At 49.7% G+C, this 20000-nt stretch overlaps 1 protein-coding gene across 3 annotated transcripts in view; it reads left to right on the top strand.

Moving 5' to 3' along the window:
- Positions 1-20000, top strand: part of LOC125448246 (transmembrane protein 198-like) — a 109710-nt gene that overhangs the window by 17369 nt on the left and 72341 nt on the right. The window contains exon 2 of one of the 3 annotated variants that reach the window (XM_059643480.1): positions 16235-16484. The exons of the other annotated variants lie outside the window; for them this stretch is intronic. Within the exon in view, the coding sequence (XP_059499463.1) occupies positions 16468-16484 (17 nt within the window). The 5' untranslated portion in view covers positions 16235-16467. The remainder of the gene's footprint in view (positions 1-16234; positions 16485-20000) is intronic. 3 annotated transcript variants of the gene reach the window in all.

Raw genomic sequence — 20000 nt, forward strand, 5'->3', positions numbered from 1 at the left:
TGATGTCATTTCCTGTTCTTTTTCTCAGGGGATGGTAGATGGGCTCCAAATCAATGTGTTTGTTGATGGAGTTCCGGTTCGAATGCCATGCTTCTGGGAATTCTCGTGTGTGTCTCTGTTTGGCTTGTCCTAGGATGGATGTGTTGTCCCAATCAAAGTGGTGTCCTTCCTCATCTGTATGTAAGGATACGAGTGATAGTGGGTCATGTCGTTTTGTGGCTAGTTGATGCTCATGTATCCTGGTGGCTAGCTTTCTGCCAGTTTGTCCAATGTAGTGTTTGTCACAGTTCTTGCAAGGTATTTTGTAAATGACGTTCGTTTTATTTGTTGTCTGTATAGGGTCTTTTAAGTTCATGAGCTGCTAGTTTAGTGTGTTGGTGGGTTTGTGGGCTACCCTGATGCCAAGCGGTCCGAGTAGTCTGGCAGTCATTTCGGAAATGTCTTTGATGTAGGGGAGAGTGGTTAAGGTTTCTGAGCCCGTTTTGTCTGTTTGTTTGGGTTTATTGCTGAGGAATCGGCGGACTGTGTTCATAGGGTACCCGTTCTTTTTGAATACGCTGTATAGGTGATTTTCCTCTGCTCTGTGTAGTTCCTCTGTGCTGCAGTGTGTGGTGGCTCATTGGAATAATGTTCTCATGCAGCTTCGTTTGTGGGTGTTGGGATGGTTGCTCCTGTAGTTCAGTATTTGGTCCGTATGTGTTGTTTTCCTGTAGACGCTGCTTTGAAGTTCCCCATTGGCTGTTCGCTCTACTGTGACATCTAGGAATGGCAGTTTGCTGTTGTTTTTCTCCTCTTTTGTGAATGTTATGCCAGTAAGGGTATTATTGATGGTCTTGAAGGTTTCCTCTAATTTGTTTTGTTTAGTGATGACAAAGGTGTCATCCACGTAGCGGACCCCAAGTTTGGGTTGGATGATTGGCAGAGCTGTTTGTTCGAGTCTCTGCATTACTGCCTCTGCTAAGAACCCTGATATCGGAGATCCCATGGGTGTACCGTTGGTTTGTCTGTAGGTTTTGTTATTGAAAGTGAAGTGGGTGGTGAGGCATAGGTCCACTAGCTTGAGTCCACTACTGTCATAAGCTCTGGCTGGCTTGCAGCACCACCAGCCCGAGAGGCCCGAGCTCCTACTTCCACAAGTTTTGCAACTCACTGTGCCTTGTGTCCATTTCCACGGTGACAATCTGCGAGGGAGCTGGCGGAACGTTTGAAACACCACGCTGCTAACTGAAAGAAATCAAAGGTGTTACTGCATGGATATGCCCTCCTCTGTCTCCCCCTCTGCACCGGCCTCCCCCCTGCCCCCTCCCCGCTTCCCACTCTGCACCCTCCTCCCCACCTCCCCCTCCCCGCTTCCCACTCTGCACCCCCCTAACTGCTTCTCCCTCTGCACGCCGCCTCCCCACCTCCCCCTGCCCGCTTCCCCCTCTGCACCCCCTTCCCCACCTCCCCCTGCCCGCTTCCCCCTCTGCACCCCCTTCCCCACCTCCCCCTGCCCGCTTCTCCCTCTGCACCCCGCCTCCCCACCTCCCCCTCCCCGCTTCCCACTCTGCACCCCCTCCCCGCTTCTCCCTCTGCACCTCCGTCGCCACCTCCCCCTCTGCACCCCCCCTCCCTGCTTCCCCCTGTGCACCTCCCTCCCCACCTCCCCCTCCCCGCTTCCCACTCTGCATCCCCCCTCCCCACCTCCCCCTCCCCGCTTCCCACTCTGCATCCCCCCTCCCCACCTCCCCCTCCCCGTTTCCCACTCTGCACCCCCCCCGCTTCCCCTTGTGCACCTTCCTCTGCACCTTCCTCCCCACCTCCTCCTCTGCAACCCCTCTTCATACTTCCCCCTCTGCAAACCCCCTCCCCACCTCCCCCTGTGCACCCTCCTCCCTGCTTCCCCCTGTGCACCCCCCTCCCCACCTCCCCCTGTGCACCCCCCTCCCCACCTCCCCCTGTGCACCCACCTCCCCCTGTGCACCCCCCTCCCCACCTCCCCCTGTGCACCCACCTCCCCCTGTGCACCCCCCTCCCCATCTCCAATTGTTCAGATTGTAGACACTGTCAAACTTTATCAACTGTGACAAATAACATTCCAGAGCTGGGAACACGCAGGGAAGTATTATTGCAAGTGCGCAAAAAAAGAACAGTTTACTTTTCCCTCAGGATCGGTTTCCATTCCTGTTTGTTCCAAGTTGGAGGCCTCGCATCCGAGTGTTAACGAGCTCCAGTTGTTTGCTGGGAGGAGATTTCCCTCCTTGACCAACTCTCACAGATGGCCCGTTGACGCATCTTTTCTCTTTCGGCAAAAAAAGACACCCTGAATATCGCCTGCCTCGGTGTGCTGATGTCAAATGTGGTTTGCTAATGTTTCAGGATGCTTACCACGTTGAAGAGGCTATATAAATGCAAGTTGTGTTTCCTGGAGTTGCGAGCACCTTGCCCTCTGCTTTCATGCTACACATTTGCAAAGGAGTGCTATGTTTGATGGATTTCCATGGCCTAGAGCTACTTGCGCAAGTTTTGACTTCTATTTCGAGGTGGTTTGCTTCTCAAAAGCTTTTGCTAGCATTCTAGGTGGGCAAAACCTCTGCCCTTCTCATTTTGGACTCCCCTGTCCTGGGGAAAGCCCTTGACTATTCACGCCCTCCGTGCCCCTCAGGATTTTATAAACCTCTACAAGGTCACCCCTCAGCCCCTGATGCTCCAGGGAAAATAGCCCCAGTCTATTCAGCCTCTCCCTATAGCTCAAACCCTCCAACCCATTGCAGTACGAGTGTATGGAACGAGCTGCCAGAGGAAGTGGTGGAGGCTGGTACAATTACAACATTTAAAAGGCATCTGGATGGGGACATGAACAGAGACAGTAGGAACTGCCGATGCTGGAGAATCTGATATAACAAAGTGTGGAGCTGGATGAACACAGCAGGCCAAGCAGCATCAGAGGAGCAGGAAGGCAGACGCTTCAGGCCTAGACCCTTCTCGGAAAGCATTCCAAGCATTTCTGAAGAAGAGCCTGGACCCAAAATGTCAGCTTTCCTGCTTCTCTGATGCTGCTTGGCCTGCTGTGTTCACCCAGCTCCACACCGTGTTATATCGGGTATATGATCAGGAACGGTTTAGAGGGATATGGGCCAAATGCTGGCAAATGGGACTATGTTAATTTAGGATATCTTAGTTGGGCCGAAGGGTCTGTTTCCCGTCTACACAGGTCTATGACTCTTTGTTCCAATGCAGTCATTTGTGACACAGAGGGAGGTTATTTGACCCATTGATTCTCTGCTGGCTCGGTGTAGAGCAATGCAGTCAGCCCCATTCCCTGTCCCTGTAGCTCCACAAGTTTATTTCCTTTAAGTGCTCATCCAGTTGAAACAATTAATTGTTCATCGCAATTTAGTTTTCATACGTTTTCATTGAAATAGTGCCTTTAGTGTTGTAGCGACGTTGTGTGCAGCTGCACCTCCAAACCTGACTTGACGTAAGGAGATCTTTGGGTTGAAGAGGGAGGTTTACGGGAGTGCCTGAGAGGAGTAAGAGGAGGTGCTCCCAAAAACTAGTGTGTGGCCAACTGAAGGTGTGACTCTCCATGATGGAGCGGTTAAAATCGGAGCTGGCGCAGAGAGCTCGTCTGGAGCAGGGCAGAGACGTTCCGTACAGGCCTGATCCTCAGGGAAACACCGGGACAACAGCAGCAGGAAAGACGGAGCAAAGCACTGCAAAAGGAATTCTGGCTCGGAGCTGGCAACAAGTGAACGTTCCATCGGGACTGCAGCCTGGTACTGAGAGAGCAAACAGACAGCAAATCCCTCTTTGGTTCTCTCGCAGTGGAATGCAATCTCGGGAATGAGCTTTATTTTCGTGATTCGGGTCTGCTTTGAGCACGCGGTAAGCTGCAGAAATGCGAGCGTCTTAGTGGCCACGCATGCCAGGCGCCCACGGCCACCTGTTTGCTCCTGAGCACGGGAAGGTCTCTCTCTGGGAGATTCACACTTGCCTCACTCACCATTTGATGCGTTTCTCGATGGGCGGATGTAGAATTTTTGGATTTCCCATGGCCGAGTGGCACTTGGGAGAGGTAGTGATCCTCACCTGAGGCATTTGTGCCATAGTGCCCAACACCCCACCCCGCCAATCTCTTGGCGAGGAAGTGGCAGCAGGTTGAAAAGTGCGTGGATTTTCTTGCCCTGATGGTTTAGGTAAACATTGTGCCAATGAGCAATTGGGAAGAAAAAGTTCCAATGGCCTGCCCAGGATGCCTAACAAAAATGGCATCTTCCTGTGCCATACCAATAACATGAATGGTAGCAGCTGTTTGCAAAGTGGGTTGCCAGCTCACCTGGGTCGGGCATATTCCTGGAGGTACGTCAATATTTTACAATTAATGTATTTGGAGATGTCATTACACGCCTCTGGAGTAGCTGGGATTTGAACACCAGGATAGAGACACTACCTCTGTTCCACTGGAGCCCTCGTTCCTGGAAGTATCTGACGATCTCTGACCTATCCGGGGCTCTGGCGAATTTCATTGGCCGCCTGACATGTTCCTATCACTGCGCACTCGCCTGCCTCGCCCAGTTGGAACAAGGACATGTTCTGTCACCCGATTGGTAGTCAAGGATCACCCAATCAAACAGCCTGCCTCGCCCATCTCTTGCTGCCATCTTCACCATCATGGGTAATATAAGCCACGACTGTACAACATATGGCAGGATTCAAAGTGAATTGGAAAAGTAAGCTCCTAGGGTTGCCGGAAACGGTATCCTAGCAACCAGCCTTTAATTCCTGGAGAATCCACAGCAACTGTGGATGGTTGGCGAACTGACTTTTAAACCCTGCTGAACCCTGCTCGAGGCAGTGGTAGCAACTCCATGGGATCCAAAGTTGGGCCAAGCCTAGGCTGTGTGGCACAGGTCAGTGTGGGCATTGGCCGCGGATGATAACTGGCACGATTGCAGCTGGCGAAGGCACAGTGTGATTCGAGGGTTCCATCCCACCAGGAATTAAAGATCCGTATCCTGGGCATGTTCTGCCAGAAATATTCATTAGGGGCGTGACACTTTGTTTGAAATATATTTTTCATTGTGCTTTTGTGAGTTAGCTTTGCAGTGTTAAAGCTGTGAGAGAAAGAGGCTGTTTGACCAGATGGCGTGATTGGCAATGGACCGTCGTGTGATTAAATCTCCTAAATATATTCAAACCGAGTTGGCAGCCATTACTGTGCCAGTACCTGCAAGCGGGCATTCAAGATGGCATTGATAGAAATGGTGTGCAGGGATATGGGGCAAAGGCAGGAGATTGGCACTAGGGAACAGAACCAGGGTGAACACAGTGGGCTGAATGATCTCCTTCTGCCCTGTCACAATTTTGTGATTTGTTAAAGTGCCCCTCTGGTGCCCATCATTGGGCAGGAGCGAAATCTGTTCTGAATAACTGCTGGCAGGGGCTGCTGATTTATCTTTCCCTCACGTAGCGCTGGAAAGTTTGAAATCAGGTGAAAAACTCCCAATGTGACTGTAGTTGAATGAACACAGCTGCTGGAATCTAACTCGAGCAAATCTGGTGTAATTATGGCAGAGGAGCATTGCTGAAAAAGGAGAAATTTATCCCATGCTCAGCATCCCCAGACCATGCTCCCACCAAGGCTGTAATAAATCCTCTCCTGCTGCTCAGTCTGTTTTGACAGATTTACCCTTTCCTGGATGTGTGTTACTCAGAGACAGAGCTGTTAACCGACTTGTTCTTGAGATGTCGGCACAGACCAGGCTCTCCTCCTTCAGGAAACTGGGGAATTGTGGAACAGAATGGTTACTTTGTAGGAGGCCATTTGGCCTATTGCACCCATGCTAGCTCTTTGCAAGGGCGATCACCTTGACCCCACTCCCCTGCCTTTTTCCAGTTGCCTTGCAAATGTTTCCTTTCTAGATGATGATCCAGTTTTCTTTTCAAGACCTTGATTGAGTCTGTCTGCCAGACATTCCAGAGCTGTTCGCACGCAGTGTGTAAAACAGTTAATCCTCATGGTCCCTCTGGTTCTTTTTCTCTTTATCGTATCTGTGTCGTCTAATTCTTGATCCTTCCAGCAATGAGAACACTTTATCCAATCTACACAGTCAAGTTTCCTCATGATTTTGAACACCATCGTCAGTGCTGTTTACATGGTGTGGAGGCGCTGGTGTTGGACTGGGGTGAACAAAGTCAAAAGTCACGCAACGCCAGACTGTAGTCCAACAGGTTTGTTTGAAATCACAAGCTTTCACAGCACTGCCCCTTCATCCTGACGAAGCCCCAGTTTCTCCGATCTAACATAGCTGAAGTTTCTTAGGGTTTGGATTGTGAACTAGTGGCATGTGGGGTTTGGAGGGTTTAATAATTAACTTGTCGCTATTAATAGAGCCATGATGTTTTTTTAAGAAAAGAAAAGTGTACGAAAGCTCATCCCTGGAGTGTTGCAGAAATGTATTTGCATTGTGAGTGCTTTATAATTGGACAGAGCACACATTGAAAACCATTAGCTTGCTTTCAGTTTAGAAGAATTAGGAATTGGTTTTGCTTTCGTTTAGGGGTAAAGCCCATAATTTGGAAAGCTTTTGACTTTCAGTTTGTAGAAATCTTATTGGAAATTAGATATAAGAAACAGTTTCTCCCCAGAGAAAGGAGTTAGTTCAAGATTGTTAGGGAATAGGTTACCTCAGTGTAAAGGTTTTAGTCAAAAGCTCCAGGCCAGAAGTGTTTGATTAGAATCCTGAAGTGTTTTTGAAGCTGAGAAAGTCTAAGCTCAGTTGTGCAAATAATCAAAATCTGGATTGAAAGAAAGTAAAGTCAGGTGTTTGAGTATTGTAAAAGATGATGTTGGGATTGATGGAATATTGTATTTTTAATGTGTGTTTTAAAACCTTTCAAATTATGCTATATGAAAATAGCTTGGTTTATTCTATTTTATCATTTCTGAAGTAAACCTCTGTTTTATTGTTAAAGCAAATCTGCAGCATTGTGTGCTCGTACTTTGGTGAAAGACCACCTTGTTCAATTTAAGAACGAATGTGATCCATGAAGGTAGATTTCAGTCTGTGCCCAGTGATAATGTCAGTTGGGATCATTGCACATTTATAAAGGTTTATCATAATTGAGTTTCTGGTTGGGCTATTAACAGCAATTGGACAGCTCACTTTGTCTGGCGTCAGTGCATATCTGATTGACATGCCTTGAAGTGATTTGATCTCTAGTGGAATAACCAGTACTGCTCCCACCGTCTAACCATGGCTCTGATGTAGCTGCTCCTTAGACTCCAACAGTGGGTTTTACACCAAACAGTGGGACCCAGGCGTAACTCTCATACGTGTAGAGAAATTCGATTGACTGACTGTGTAATGAATCGGTTGGTATTAATCCAAAGGTGATAGGATCCCTGCTGCCTGGAGTCTTCTAGCCAAAGTGGTCAGATATTGAGGCAGGCAGAGCACTTATGGTTCAGTGGCCTGCAGATATATGATTGGAGCTGATTTTCTTGCCTTGTAACAAAACCTTAATCCCTTTTTTAAAAAAATCACTTATTTAAAGGTCAGTGCCTTCAGTGAAAGACAGAGCCAGCAGCTGCAGGCGCTCAACATAAGAGAGGGAGAGAGAGCAAGGAAGAGAGATCGGATTGGCATTGGAGCAAAGAGTGGACAGTTTGTGGTTCAGGTCTGACCAGTTCTGTGTCTCTGGCAGTGCACACTTTTCAGCACTGAGCACATTCCTTTCACACCTCAACAAATTGGTCACTTTTATTTTTGTGTCTCCTTTCCTGATGCTGACTTGTATCTCCAGTACTTTCAGTGGCCACTTTATCTTTTATCGAACATGAGGGAGCGTGAATATTTTCTGAGACAACCTATTCACAGATGTTAATACACACCTCCAGGCGAGGTGGGACTTCGGCCTGGGCCTCCCGGATCGCAGGCAGGGACACTCTACAAGAGCCACACCACAAGAGCCCATTACAAAGGGGTTGTGAGCTGATCGTTATTGAGGCTGGCCAGGATTAATATCCTGAAACATCGATCCACACAAAGGAGTGTCAAAGCCCAACCACTTTGTACCCTGAATGGGGACGTTTTCAAAACTAAGGTTGAGGGATTTCTCGTTCTTCTTGTTGAAAAAGGGGAACTAATGCTGAGTGGGCTGGCCCTGCTCTTAATCATTCTTGAAGCCAAGGGTTGGTTCTTTGGGTGGGAGGGGTGGTGGTGAAGCAGATTTGCCTTTGGAAAGGATTCCTTTGGTGCCGTGGGTGACAAGGAAGAAGATTGAAGCTTTGGAGCAATGCCAAAGTGACACCCGTTGGTGCTGGATCTGCTGCTCGAGGTGTGAGTGCCTCGAACTGAGTCCCGCTGGGAACTCTGAATGAGGTCAAAGAGTGTTTCCTCACTGTTCCTGCACTTCTCCCACTGCTCATCTTGCGGTGGCTCAGTCTGGTGTGTGTGTGTGTCTGCGTGTGTGTGTGTGTGTGTGTGTGTGTCTGCGCGTGTGTGTGTGTGTGTCTGCGTGTGTGTGTGTGTCTGCGTGTGTGTGTGTCTGCGTGTGTGTGTCTGCGCGTGCGTGTGTGTCTGCGTGCGCGTGTGTGTGTCTGCGCGTGCGTGTGTGTCTGCGTGCGTGTGTGTGTGTCTGCGTGCGTGTGTGTGTGTCTGCGCGCGTGTGTGTGTCTGCGCGCGCGCGTGTGTGTCTGCGCGCGCGTGTGTGTCTGCGCGTGTGTGTGTGTCTGCGCGTGTGTGTGTCTGCGCGCGTGTGTGTGTCTGCGCGTGTCTGCGTGTGTGTGTGTTTGCGCGTGAGTGTGTGTCTGCGCGTGTGCGTGTCTGTGCGTGAGTGCGTGTCTGCGTGTGTGTGTCTGCGCGTGTGTGCGTGCATGCATGTGTGTGTGTGTCTGCGCGCGCGTGTGTGTGAGAGTGAGTGTGTGTGTGGGTTAGTTTTATAATGGGTGTAAGGGTTTTAATAAGCGGAGTTAAATATTGATGGTTTAAATTGTTTACCTGTAGCTAGAATCTATTTATAATTCTTGTCAAGTACAGAAATCTAGCCATCCTGCTCCTCTGATGCTGCTTGGCCTGCTGTGTTCAACCAGCTCCACACCTTGTTATCTCTGAAATCTAGTCTCTGTTCTCTGTCAACTTGGGTCTAAAAGAGAGGTAAATTTGCATCCTTTGATAAAATCTTTTAACTTTTGTGATGCCTCTGGGAATATTGGGGCTTAATTTCCCACTGAGGGCTGACAATAAGTAGAAGTATGAAAGGACAACTGCTCGATTTTGAGTCCTGTTTGATTTGTATGTCCCCTGCTGGGGCACTATAGTGAAAGGTGAAGTGACTGCAAGGTGGGATGTGCGTTGGGCTGAATGGCCTATCTCAATGCTGTGGACTCAATGCAATGTAATCCTGCAGTGTAAGATTTCAATGAAATGTGTGGCTTGCAACAGCAGGGAGTGCACAAAACAGCTGCACTCTCGTGCAACATTTCATTTGAATGAGAGCAAGCAGTTTCTGGAGCTGATCCCAGACAGATCCTGTAGGAATTCCATTGCATCGCAAAGCAGAAAGCCAGCATTTCCTCTTGGGAATCTGCACTGATTTTTACCTGCTGTCTGCTGCAAGATATTATTCAATGAATTCTGTTCGACTCCTCAGGTTGCCAGCTTCTTTCTGCATCTTGCATGCGTAAATCCAACTTTTCCTTATTTCTTCCTTCTAGTAGATGTTGCCCCTTTCACACTCCAAAGTGCTTTATAGCTCATTTAATATTTCTGAAGTGTGGCCACTCTGGTAATGTAGGAAATATACAGTCAATTTCCACACAACGAGGTCCTACAATGGGGTATTTCAGTGATAATCTGTTTGATTGAGGGATAAATCCAGAACAGTGACGAGAACTCCTTTCTTTCTAAGGAACAGTGTCGGAGGAACTTTTACCTTTGCCTGGCAGGGTAGATGAGGGGTGTGTGTGTGTGTGCCTCTCTGAGAGAGGGGAGGAAAGTGAGTGTGTGAGAGAGACGCAGGGCGAGAGTGTGTTTCAGAGAGGGGGAGTAGAGAGTGAGAGTGAGAGGAGGGGGAGAGAGTGAGTGTGGGGGGGGAGCGGAATGTGTTTGTGAGAGAGAGGGAGGAGAGTGTGTGTTGTGGGTGGTGCGGGAGAGTGTGTGGGTGTGGGGGGGGCGGGAGAGAGTCTGTGTGCAGGGGGGTGAGAGAGTGTGTGAGAGAGGAGGGTGAGAGAATATGTGTGAGGGGGGGAGAGAGGAAGGGGGGAGAGTGTGTGTGAGGGGGGGAGAGAGGAAGGGGGGAGAGTTTGTGTGAGGGGGGGGAGAGAGGAAGGGGGGAGAGTGTGTGTGAGGGGGGGAGAGAGGAGGGGGTGGAGAGAGGAGGGGGTGAGAGTGTGTGCGGGGGGTGGAGAGAGGAGGGGGGTGAGGGGGGGAGAGAGGAAGGGGGGAGAGTGTGTGTGAGGGGGGGAGAGAGGAAGGGGGGAGAGTGTGTGTGAGGGGGGGAGAGAGGAGGGGGGTGAGAGTGTGTGCGGGGGGTGGAGAGAGGAGGGGGGTGAGAGTGTGTGCGGGGGGTGGAGAGAGGAGGGGGGTGAGAGTGTGTGCGGGGGGTGGAGAGAGGAGGGGGGTGAGAGTGTGTGCGGGGGGTGGAGAGAGGAGGGGGGTGAGAGTGTGTGCGGGGGGTGGAGAGAGGAGGGGGGGTGAGAGTGTGTGCGGGGGGTGGAGAGAGGAGGGGGGTGAGAGTGTGTGCGGGGGGTGGAGAGAGGAGGGGGGTGAGAGTGTGTGCGGGGGGTAGAGAGAGGAGGGGGGTGAGAGTGTGTGCGGGGGGTGGAGAGAGGAGGGGGGTGAGAGTGTGTGCGGGGGGTGGAGAGAGGAGGGGGGTGAGAGTGTGTGCGGGGGGTGGAGAGAGGAGGGGGGTGAGAGTGTGTGCGGGGGGTGGAGAGAGGAGGGGGGTGAGAGTGTGTGCGGGGGGTGAGAGTGTGTGTGGGGGGTGGAGAGAGGAGGGGGGTGAGAGTGTGTGTGGGGAAGTGGAAGAGTGTGTGTGTGAGAGAGGGGGGTGGGAGTGTGTGTGGGGGAGTGTGAGTGTGAGAGAGAGGGGAGAGTGTGAGTGTGAGAGAGAGTGGGAGAGTGTGAGTGTGAGAGAGAGTGGGAGAGTGTGAGTGTGAGAGAGGGGGGTGAGAGTGTGTGTGAGAGAGGCGGGTGAGAGTGTGTGTGGGGGAGTGGGAGAGTGTGTGTGTGAGAGAGGGGGGTGAGAGTGTGTGTGTGTGAGTGTGAGTGTGAGAGAGAGGGGAGAGTGTGAGTGTGAGAGAGAGTGGGAGAGTGTGAGTTTGAGAGAGAGTGGGAGAGTGTGAGTGTGAGAGAGAGTGGGACAGTGTGAGAGAACGGGGGAGAGTGAGTGTGAGAGAGAGTGGGGGAGAGTGTGAGTGTGAGAGAGCCGGGGGAAGAGTATGTGAGAGAGAGTGGGTGAGAGAGTGAATATGACGGAGGGAAGAGAGTGAGTGTGAAAGAGAGTGGGGGAGAGTGTGGGGGAGAGTGTGAGTGTGAGTGTGAGAGAGCAGGGGGAGAGTGAGTGTGAGAGAGAGTGAGAGAGAGCGTGGGAGAGTGTGAGTCTGAGAGAGTGGGGGGAGTGTGAGTGTGAGAGAGAGTGGGGGAGAGTGTGAGTGTGTGAGAGCAGGGAGAGAGTGAGTGTGGGAGAGAGTGAGTGTGGGAGAGAGAGTGAGTGTGGGAGAGAGTGTGTGTGTGGGAGAGAGTGTGTGTGTGGGAGAGAGTGTGTGTGTGGGAGAGACAGTGAGTGTGGGAGAGACAGTGAGTGTGGGAGAGACAGTGTGTGTGGGAGAGACAGTCTGTGTGGGGGGCCAGAGAGAGCGCGTGTATGAGAGAGAGAGGGGGCTGAGAGAGCGCGTGTATGAGAGAGAGGGGGGAGTGAGAGAGTGTGTATGAGAGAGAGAGGGGGGTGAGTGAGTGTGTGTGTGAGAGAGGGCAGTGAGAGAGTGAGTGTGAGGGGGAGGAGAAAGTGAGTGTGAGGGGTGAGTGTGTGTGTGGGGGGTCAGAGAAAGCGCGCGTGAGATGGGGGGGGCGGAGGTGAGAGAGCGCGTGTGAGAGATGGGGTTGAGAGAGTGCATGCGAGAGAGGGGGGTGAGAGAGTGTGTGTGACGGGGGGACAGAGTGAGTGTGAGGGGTGAGTGTGTGTGTGGGGGGGCGGGAGAGAGGGTGTTGAGAGAGTGCATGCGAGAGAAGGGGGTGAGTGTGTGCGTGTGAGGGGGGTGAGGGTGTGTGTGTGTGAGGTGGGGAGAGAGTGAGTGAGAGAGGGGGAGAGAGTGAGTGTGAGGGGTGGAGAGAGAGAGTGTTGGAGGGGAGAGTGAGTGTGGTGGGGGAGGAGAGTGTGAGTGTGAGAGAGGAGGAAAGAGTATGTGTGAGAGAGTGGGCGAGAGAGTGAATATGACGGAGGGAAGAGAGTGAGTGTGAGAGCGCGGGGGGGAGATTGAGTGTGAGAGAGAGTGGGAGATTGTGAGTGTGAGAGAGAGTGGGAGAGTGTGAGTGTGAGAGAGAGCGGGGGGAGAGTGAGTGTGAGAGAGAGTGGGAGAGTGAGTGTGAGAGAGAGCGGGGGGAGTGTGAGAGAGAGCGGGGGGAGTGTGAGAGAGAGAGGGAGAGAGTGAGTGTGAGAGAGAGTGGGAGAGAGTGAGTGTGAGAGAGAGTGGGAGAGAGTGGGAGCGTGTGAGTGTGAGAGAGGAGGGAAGAGTATGTGTGAGAGAGTGGGTGAGACAGTGAATATGACGGAGGGAAGAGAGTGAGTGTGAGAGAGCGGGGGGAGAGTGAGTGTGAGAGATCGGGGGGAGTGTGAGAGAGAGTGAGTGTGAGAGAGGAGGGAAGAGTATGTGTGAGAGAGTGGGTGAGAGAGTGAATGTGACGGAGGGAAGAGAGTGAGTGTGAGAGAGTGATTGTGAGAGAGTGAGTGTGAGGAGAGAGGGGAGAGTGAGACAGACCTGTCCCTTGGCCTCCTGTCTACCTGGGTGTAGTATCTGTGCCACCGTGGGCACCTGTGAATGAGGTGCTTGATAATGTGACGGTACCCCGCTGCCAGGAATGGTTTGACAGATGGAAACCTGGGAACCCAGTGCCCGGACACTCCCGAACTCTGAGCCATGCAGACCTTAGAGGGAATTTAAAAAAACAAGAACTCTCGTCCCGAGAGATTTGTGGAGGCAGGGCATAGTATAATGTTAAGACAGAGTTAGGACATTGGAAATAGGTATGATTGTGGGGTCAGTTGGAGCATGGTTGAGGGGCTAAATGGCCTGTTCCCCCTTCGAATTCACATGCAAGGAGGAAGTTGCATTCATGTAGCACCTTATCAGATCCTTGGGCTATCCCAAGCCACTTTACAGCTCATGAATGATCTTTTGAAGTACAGGCACCTGTCCTATCGGCCACTAGAATAGTCATAGAATTGTTATGGTGATTTGTCCATTTGGTCCATAGTGTTTGGACGGGCTCTCTAAATGAGCATACGTAATTTTGTGCCATCTTCCCTGGAAACCCGCACATTGGTTCCATTTAAATAATCATCCTCCTGCATGCCCCAATGGCAGGGCATTCCACACCCTAACTACTCACTGGCTGAGAAAGATTTTCCTCATTGAGTTTCTGCTTTCACAGAGCACTTTAACCCAGTTCTCTCTCATTCTTCACCCTCTTATGGGAGGGAACAGTTCTCTTTCTCTACTCTGCCTGGAGCCCTCATCATTTTGGAAAAAATTCTATGAAATCTCCCTTTTTAGCCTGCTCTGCAAGGAGAACAGCCCCACTTATAATCATACAGTCGTACAGCATGGAAACGGACCCTTCGGCCCAACCAGCCCATGCCGACCATAATCCCAAACTAAACCGGTCCCACCTGCCTGCTCCTGGCCCATATCCCTCCAAACCTTTCCTATCCATGTACTTATCTAAATGTCTTTTAAACGTAATAATTGAACCTGCTTCTACCACTTCCTCTGGAAGTTCATTCCACACGCACACCATCCTCTGTTGTAAAATAAAATGCGTTACACGTTTTTTTAAAAAAAATCTCTCCTCTCCCCTTAAAGATATGTCCCCATCCTAGGGAAAAGACAATTATCATTAACTCTATCCATACCCCTCATTATTGTATACACTTCCATCAGGTCGCCTCTCAATCTCCTTCGCTCCAGTGAAAACAGTCCCAGTTTTCCTTTATAACTGGAACCTTCCATACTCGGCAACATCCTGGTAAATCTCTTCCAGCTTAATAATATCCTTCTTATAACTGGTTGAGCACAGTATTCCAGAAGAGGCCTCACCAACGTCCTGACGTTTCTCATTCCTGTAAATCCCTTCTGCACTCTCTCCAATGCGCTCACATCTTTCCCATAATGTGGGGCCCACAGCTGTACACAGTCCTCCAGCTGACCTCTAACAAGTGTCTTGTACAAGTTCAGCATCACTTCCCTGCTCCTGTACTCTGTGCCCCTATTAATGAAGCTGCGGGCACTGTGTGCTTTATTCACTGCTCTCTCCACCTCTCCTGCTCCCTTCAATGATCTGTGCACAGATACACCCAGCTCCCTCTGCTCCTGCAGCCCCTTTAGAATCGTACCCTCTGTTTCATATTGTCTCTCCGTGTTCTTCGCATCAAAGTATATGCCTTCTCAGGGACAAAAACAGAAGTAGCTGGAAAAGCTCAGCGGGCCTGGCAGCATCTGTGAATGGAAAAAGAAATCAGTGTTAATGTTTCGGGTCTGGTGACCCTTCCTTGGAACTGTTCTTCCCCAGCTCTGAGGAAGTGTCACTGGATCCGAAACATTAACGCTGATTTCTTTTCTTCACAGATGCTGCCAGACCCGGTCAGCTTTTCCAGCAACTTCTGTTTTTGTTCCTGATTTACAGCACCCACAGTTCTTTCGGTTTTTATTTTGTATTGTTTCTCACTTCTCTGGCAACTGCGAATCCGAGCACAGCAAGATCCCACGAGCAGTGTTTGTGATGTAGACCGAGGGATAAGCACTGGCCAGCTTACCAGGGAGAGAGCCCCTTGCTCCTCTTCAGGACTCTCCAATTTGATCTCACCCATCAATCGAAGAGGGCAGACAGGATTTAATAACCTGGGAAGGAGCAGCGCATCTCCGACAGCTCCAGATCACGGCCTGAGCTGAGATTTCAAGTTCCAGAAAGGGGCCATACAAGTTTCTTGGCCTGCACAAACTGATTTCAATCACGAGGGCACTAGAGTTGTTCATAGTTGGCCTCAGCACCCTTGCCAACCTCGTGAGGGGCAAAATGTCATTCAGGGTCAGTGCTGTAGAAGTTATAGGTTAACACTTTAGGGATTTGGGTCGAGTGCAGGCAAATGGGACCAGTTGGACTGAAGGGTCAGTTTCTGTGCTGTATCTTTTTTAAAATTCATTAACGGGATGAGGGTATCGCTGGCCAGGCAGCATTTCTTGCCCATCCCTAATGGCCCAGAGGGCAGCTTAAGAGTCAGCCACATTACTGTGGGTCTGGAGTCACATAAAAATGGCAGTTTCCTTCCCTAAAAGGCATTAGCAAATCAAGTAGGTTCTTTTCTCCCCAACAACTGGGAACAGATTCATAGTCATCATTAGACTCTTAATTCTAGATATTGAATTCAAATGCCATCACAGTAGGATTTGAACCTTGACCCCAAGACCTTTGAACTAACAGACCAGTGATAATACCACAGAGCCATGTTCTGACACAGTGCTCAAACCTCTCAGCCTTCCTTGAGACTGGGCTGCCACTGCTGATGGTGTGGAGGTGGGCGCCGGGGATGTTGGGGGCGAAGACACTGTTGTGATGCCTCTGTGGGGCGAATAGCCAGCCGATGCTCCCTCTTGATTGCTGGCACACCAGGCAAGGAATCAGAGAGCGAGGAGGCCGCATTATTTCCTGGAGCAAATTACGCGAAACAACAAATAAAGCCATCTTGTGATTTTTACTTTCTGTTGGCATTTGCCGGGGGTGGGTGTCCAAATTTGTGAAATGGACCTCGTTTGTTGCGTTGGGAAGGGAACAAACTGAAATATTAACAAAGTCTGAAGTAAATTTTCTGCTTGACATCGAAACAAGCGGCTTCAACCTCCACTAAACTTTCTCACAAAAGCTGTCCAACGTCCATTTTGTTTCTGTTCGCTTTTTGTTTAATCACTTAATCGAAAGGGTGACAAATGGAGAATGGCTGCACAGAAATCTCTCCTTCCTGTTGTTTTTATTGACAGTGCCTCCACTGACCTGCAGCTGTTGCTGGAAACCGGCTCACAGGGCGGAGGGGTCAAGGGTCAGAGTTCAGGCTGCCAAGTCATCCAGCTGCTTTTTGACTGTCAGAGGGAAGGACGCACACAGGATGTCTCTGTTTGTCACAGATAACAACAACCTGCCGTCCGTACCCCTTTCCAACAGCATTTGTTAGTTCGACCTTTTCGCCTCTTCAGAATTCGGTGACAGTCGGAAAATGGATTCAAATTCAGGGTTGGTTCCTGCTCCTTCTGACTGACGAGTGCCCGCAGGTTAAAGCCTATGGCCTGCTAATCCATTGTGCTCCCCACGCCAGGTCTCCAATCGTAGACTCACTGAAAATAAGGGCAGGAGTAGGCCACTCGGCCCTGCTCCACCATTCAAAGAAAAGTTGCCATTCGGTCCACTCTTGCACTCACCTTCTGAAGAACATCCCCCTCCCCTATCCCTATAACCCTGCATTCACCTAGCCTACACATCCCTGGACACTATGGGACAATTTAGCACGGCTAATCCACCCTGAACTGTGCATCTTTGGACTGTGGGAGGAAACCGGAGCACCCGGAGAAAACCCACATAGACACGGGGAGAATGTGCAAACTCCACACAGACAGTCACCCGAGGGTGGGATCGAACCCTGGCACTGTGAGACAGCAGTGCTAACACTGTGCGACGCCCCATGATCATCCAACTCAGTACCCTGTTCCTGCTTTCTCTCCCATACCCTTTGAACTCCTTTATCCTGAAGAACTTTTCCCAACACGTGTTCCTCTAATTCTGGCCTCACGTATACCCACTTGTTTCTTGGTGGCACGGTGGCTCAGTGGTTGGCACTGCAGCCTCACAGCGCCAGGGACCCGGGTTCAATTCCACCCTCGGGCAACTGTCTGTGTGGAGTTTGCACATTCTCCCCGTGTCTGCGTGGGTTTCCTCCGGGTGCTCCGGTTTCCACCCACAGTCCAAAGATGTGCAGGCTAGGTGGATTGGCCAGGCTAAATTGTCCGAAGTGTTCAGGGGTGTGTGGGATATAGGGGGATAGGTCTGGGTGGGATGTTTCAAGGGGCAGTGTGGACTTGTTGGGCCGAAGGGCCTGTTTCCACACCGTAGGGAATCTAATCTAATCTTTCAAAAAAATTCTGCCATTGTCTGCTTGGGCCCTGAGCTTTGCCATCTTCTTCCTAAAGCTCTGCACTTCTCTCTCCTCTACAACATTCTGTGAAACTGCTTCATTGACCAGGCTTCTGCTCGCAATCCGTCCTGTGACTCAGTGTCGGAGTTTGTTTGTGAATGCTCCAGTGGCATATTTTGGATGTGTGTCAGGGGAGAGGAAGGGCACGTGGGGAGGAATTTCATTCAAGTGTAGGAATCTCTCTCTGTTGCCAATACTCAACTCGGAGAGAAATGAAAAGAAAAAAAAAATCTCCTCTGAAGTACTGCAAAAGTTTCTCACTGACAAATAAAGGGTCTTTCTTAAGTTAAGCCCTTGTCTGTTTCTTATATATATAAAAAATGGGAACCATATGTTAGCAGTCATGTTCTGCGCTCTGTGGAAAGCTACATCTGCAACAGATTCTCCACAGCTCTCCTGCATCCATAGCTAAGCAGCTGGTTGTGCTGCGTTTTCCTGCTCATTGGCAAACGGGCAGCAAGCTGAGGCGTTTGCCCAGGACTGAGGAAACTGGCATTGCTGGGCATAGCTGCAGCATCAGGGGCAGTGGTGGTGAGTGTTTGGCCAAGCTGTGTTTGAGAAATGCCTATTTCCTTTCCTGTACTGCACAGGCAGCGTGCGCATGTGTGCGTGTGTTGAGTGGCAGGAACATGGCTCTGGGATAAGCAGGGATTCTGGTGGTTACTCTTTTTCACTTCCACACTCTATATAAAAACAAACCCAACAGATTCACTGGAGGCGGTTCAAAAAAGATAAGCAAGGATCCAACAGGAACTGGGAAAGGCTTAACAATCAGAACAGATTGTAGAGGCTGGGGCTTCTGGTGGAAAAAAGGTTCCCAATGTGTGTGTGTTGTGTTTTTGCATTTTTGTGTGTACAGGTGTGTGTGTGTGTGTGTGTGTGTGTTTGTGTTTCTGTGGTGTGTGTTTTTGTTTGTGTTTGTGGGCGTGTCTGTGTGTCTTTATGCTTTTGTGTGTGTGTGTCTTTATGTTTGTGTGTGTGTGTTTTTGTGCGTGTGTGTTTTTGTGTGTGTTTTTTTGTGCGTGTTTGTGTGTTTTTGTGTGATTTTGTGTGTGTGTGTGTTTTTGTGTGTGTGTGTTTCTGTGACTGTGTGTGTTTTTTTGTGTGTGTGTTTTTTTTGTGTGTTTTTTTGTGTGTGTGTTTTTTTGTGTGTGTGTTTTTTGTGTGTTTTTTTTGTGTGTGTTTCTGTGCATGTTTGTGTGTTTTTGTGTGTGTGTGTTTTTGTGTGTGTGTGTTTTTGTGTGTGTGTGTTTTTGTGTGTGTGTGTTTTTGTGTGTGTGTGTTTTTGTGTGTGCGTGTTTTTTTGTGTGTGTGTTTTTTTGTGTGTGTGTTTTTTTGTGTGTGTTTCTGTGCATGTTTGTGTGTTTTTGTGTGTGTGTGTTTTTGTGTGTGTGTGTTTTTGTGTGTGTGTGTTTTTGTGTGTGTGTTTTTGTGTGTGTGTGTTTTTGTGTGTGCGTGTTTTTGTGTGTGCGTGTTTTTGTGTGTGCGTGTTTTTGTGTGTGCGTGTTTTTGTGCGTGTTTGTGTGTTTTTTGTGCGTGTGTGTGTGTTTCTGTGCGTGTGTGTGTGTTTCTGTGCGTGTGTGTTTGTGTGTGTGCGTGTTTTTGTGTGCGTGTTTTTGTGTGCGTGTTTTTGTGTGCGTGTTTTTGTGTGCGTGTTTTTTGTGTGTGTTTCTGTGCGTGTTTGTGTGTTTCTGTGCGTGTTTGTGTTTGTGTGTTTTTGTGTGTGTGTTTTTTGTGTGTGTTTCTGTGCGTGTTTGTGTGCGTGTTTGTGTGATTTTGTGTTTGTGATTTTGTGTGTGTGTGATTTTGTGTGTGTGTTTTCATGTGTGTGTGTTTTCATGTGTGTGTGTTTTTTTGTGTGTGTGTGTTTTTGTGTGTGTGTGTTTTTGTGTGTGTGTGTTTTTGTGTGTGTGTGCATGTGTGTGTGTATGTGTGTGTGTGTTTGTGTGTGTGTGAGTGAGAGAGTGTGTGTGTGTGTGAGTGAGAGAGTGAGCGCGTGTGTGTGTGTATGCGTGTGTTTGTGTGTGTGTGAGTGAGAGAGAGCGCGTGTGTGTGTGAGTGTGTGTGTGTGTTTGTGTGAGTGTGAGAGAGTGTGTGTGTGTGCTTGTGTGAGTGTGTGTGTGAGTGTGTGTGTGTTTGTGTGTGTGTTTGTCTGTGTGTGTGTGTGTGTGTGTGTGTGTGTCTTTGTGTGGCTTGTGTGTGTGTGTGGCTTGAGTGTGTGTTTTTGTGCGTGTGTGTGTGTCTGTGTGTGTTTGTGTGTGTGAGAGAGAGAGTGTGGGTGTGTGAGAGAGAGAGAGTGTGTTTTTGCGTGTGTGTGTATGTTTGTGTGTGTTTGTGTGTGTGTTTTTGTGTGTCTATGTGTTTGTGTGTGTGTTTGTGTGTGTTTTTGTGTGTGTGTGTTTTTTGTGCGTGTTTGTGAGTTTCTGTGCGTGTTTGTGTGTGTGAGAGAGAGTGTGTGTGTGAGAGAGAGAGAGAGAGAGAGTGTGTGTTTTTGTGTGTGTGTATGTTTGTGTGTGTTTGTGTGTGTGTTTTTGTGTGTCTATGTGTTTGTGTGTGTGTCT

This window comes from Stegostoma tigrinum, chromosome X (assembly GCF_030684315.1).
Source record: "Stegostoma tigrinum isolate sSteTig4 chromosome X, sSteTig4.hap1, whole genome shotgun sequence".
Taxonomy (NCBI): Eukaryota; Metazoa; Chordata; class Chondrichthyes; order Orectolobiformes; family Stegostomatidae; genus Stegostoma; species Stegostoma tigrinum.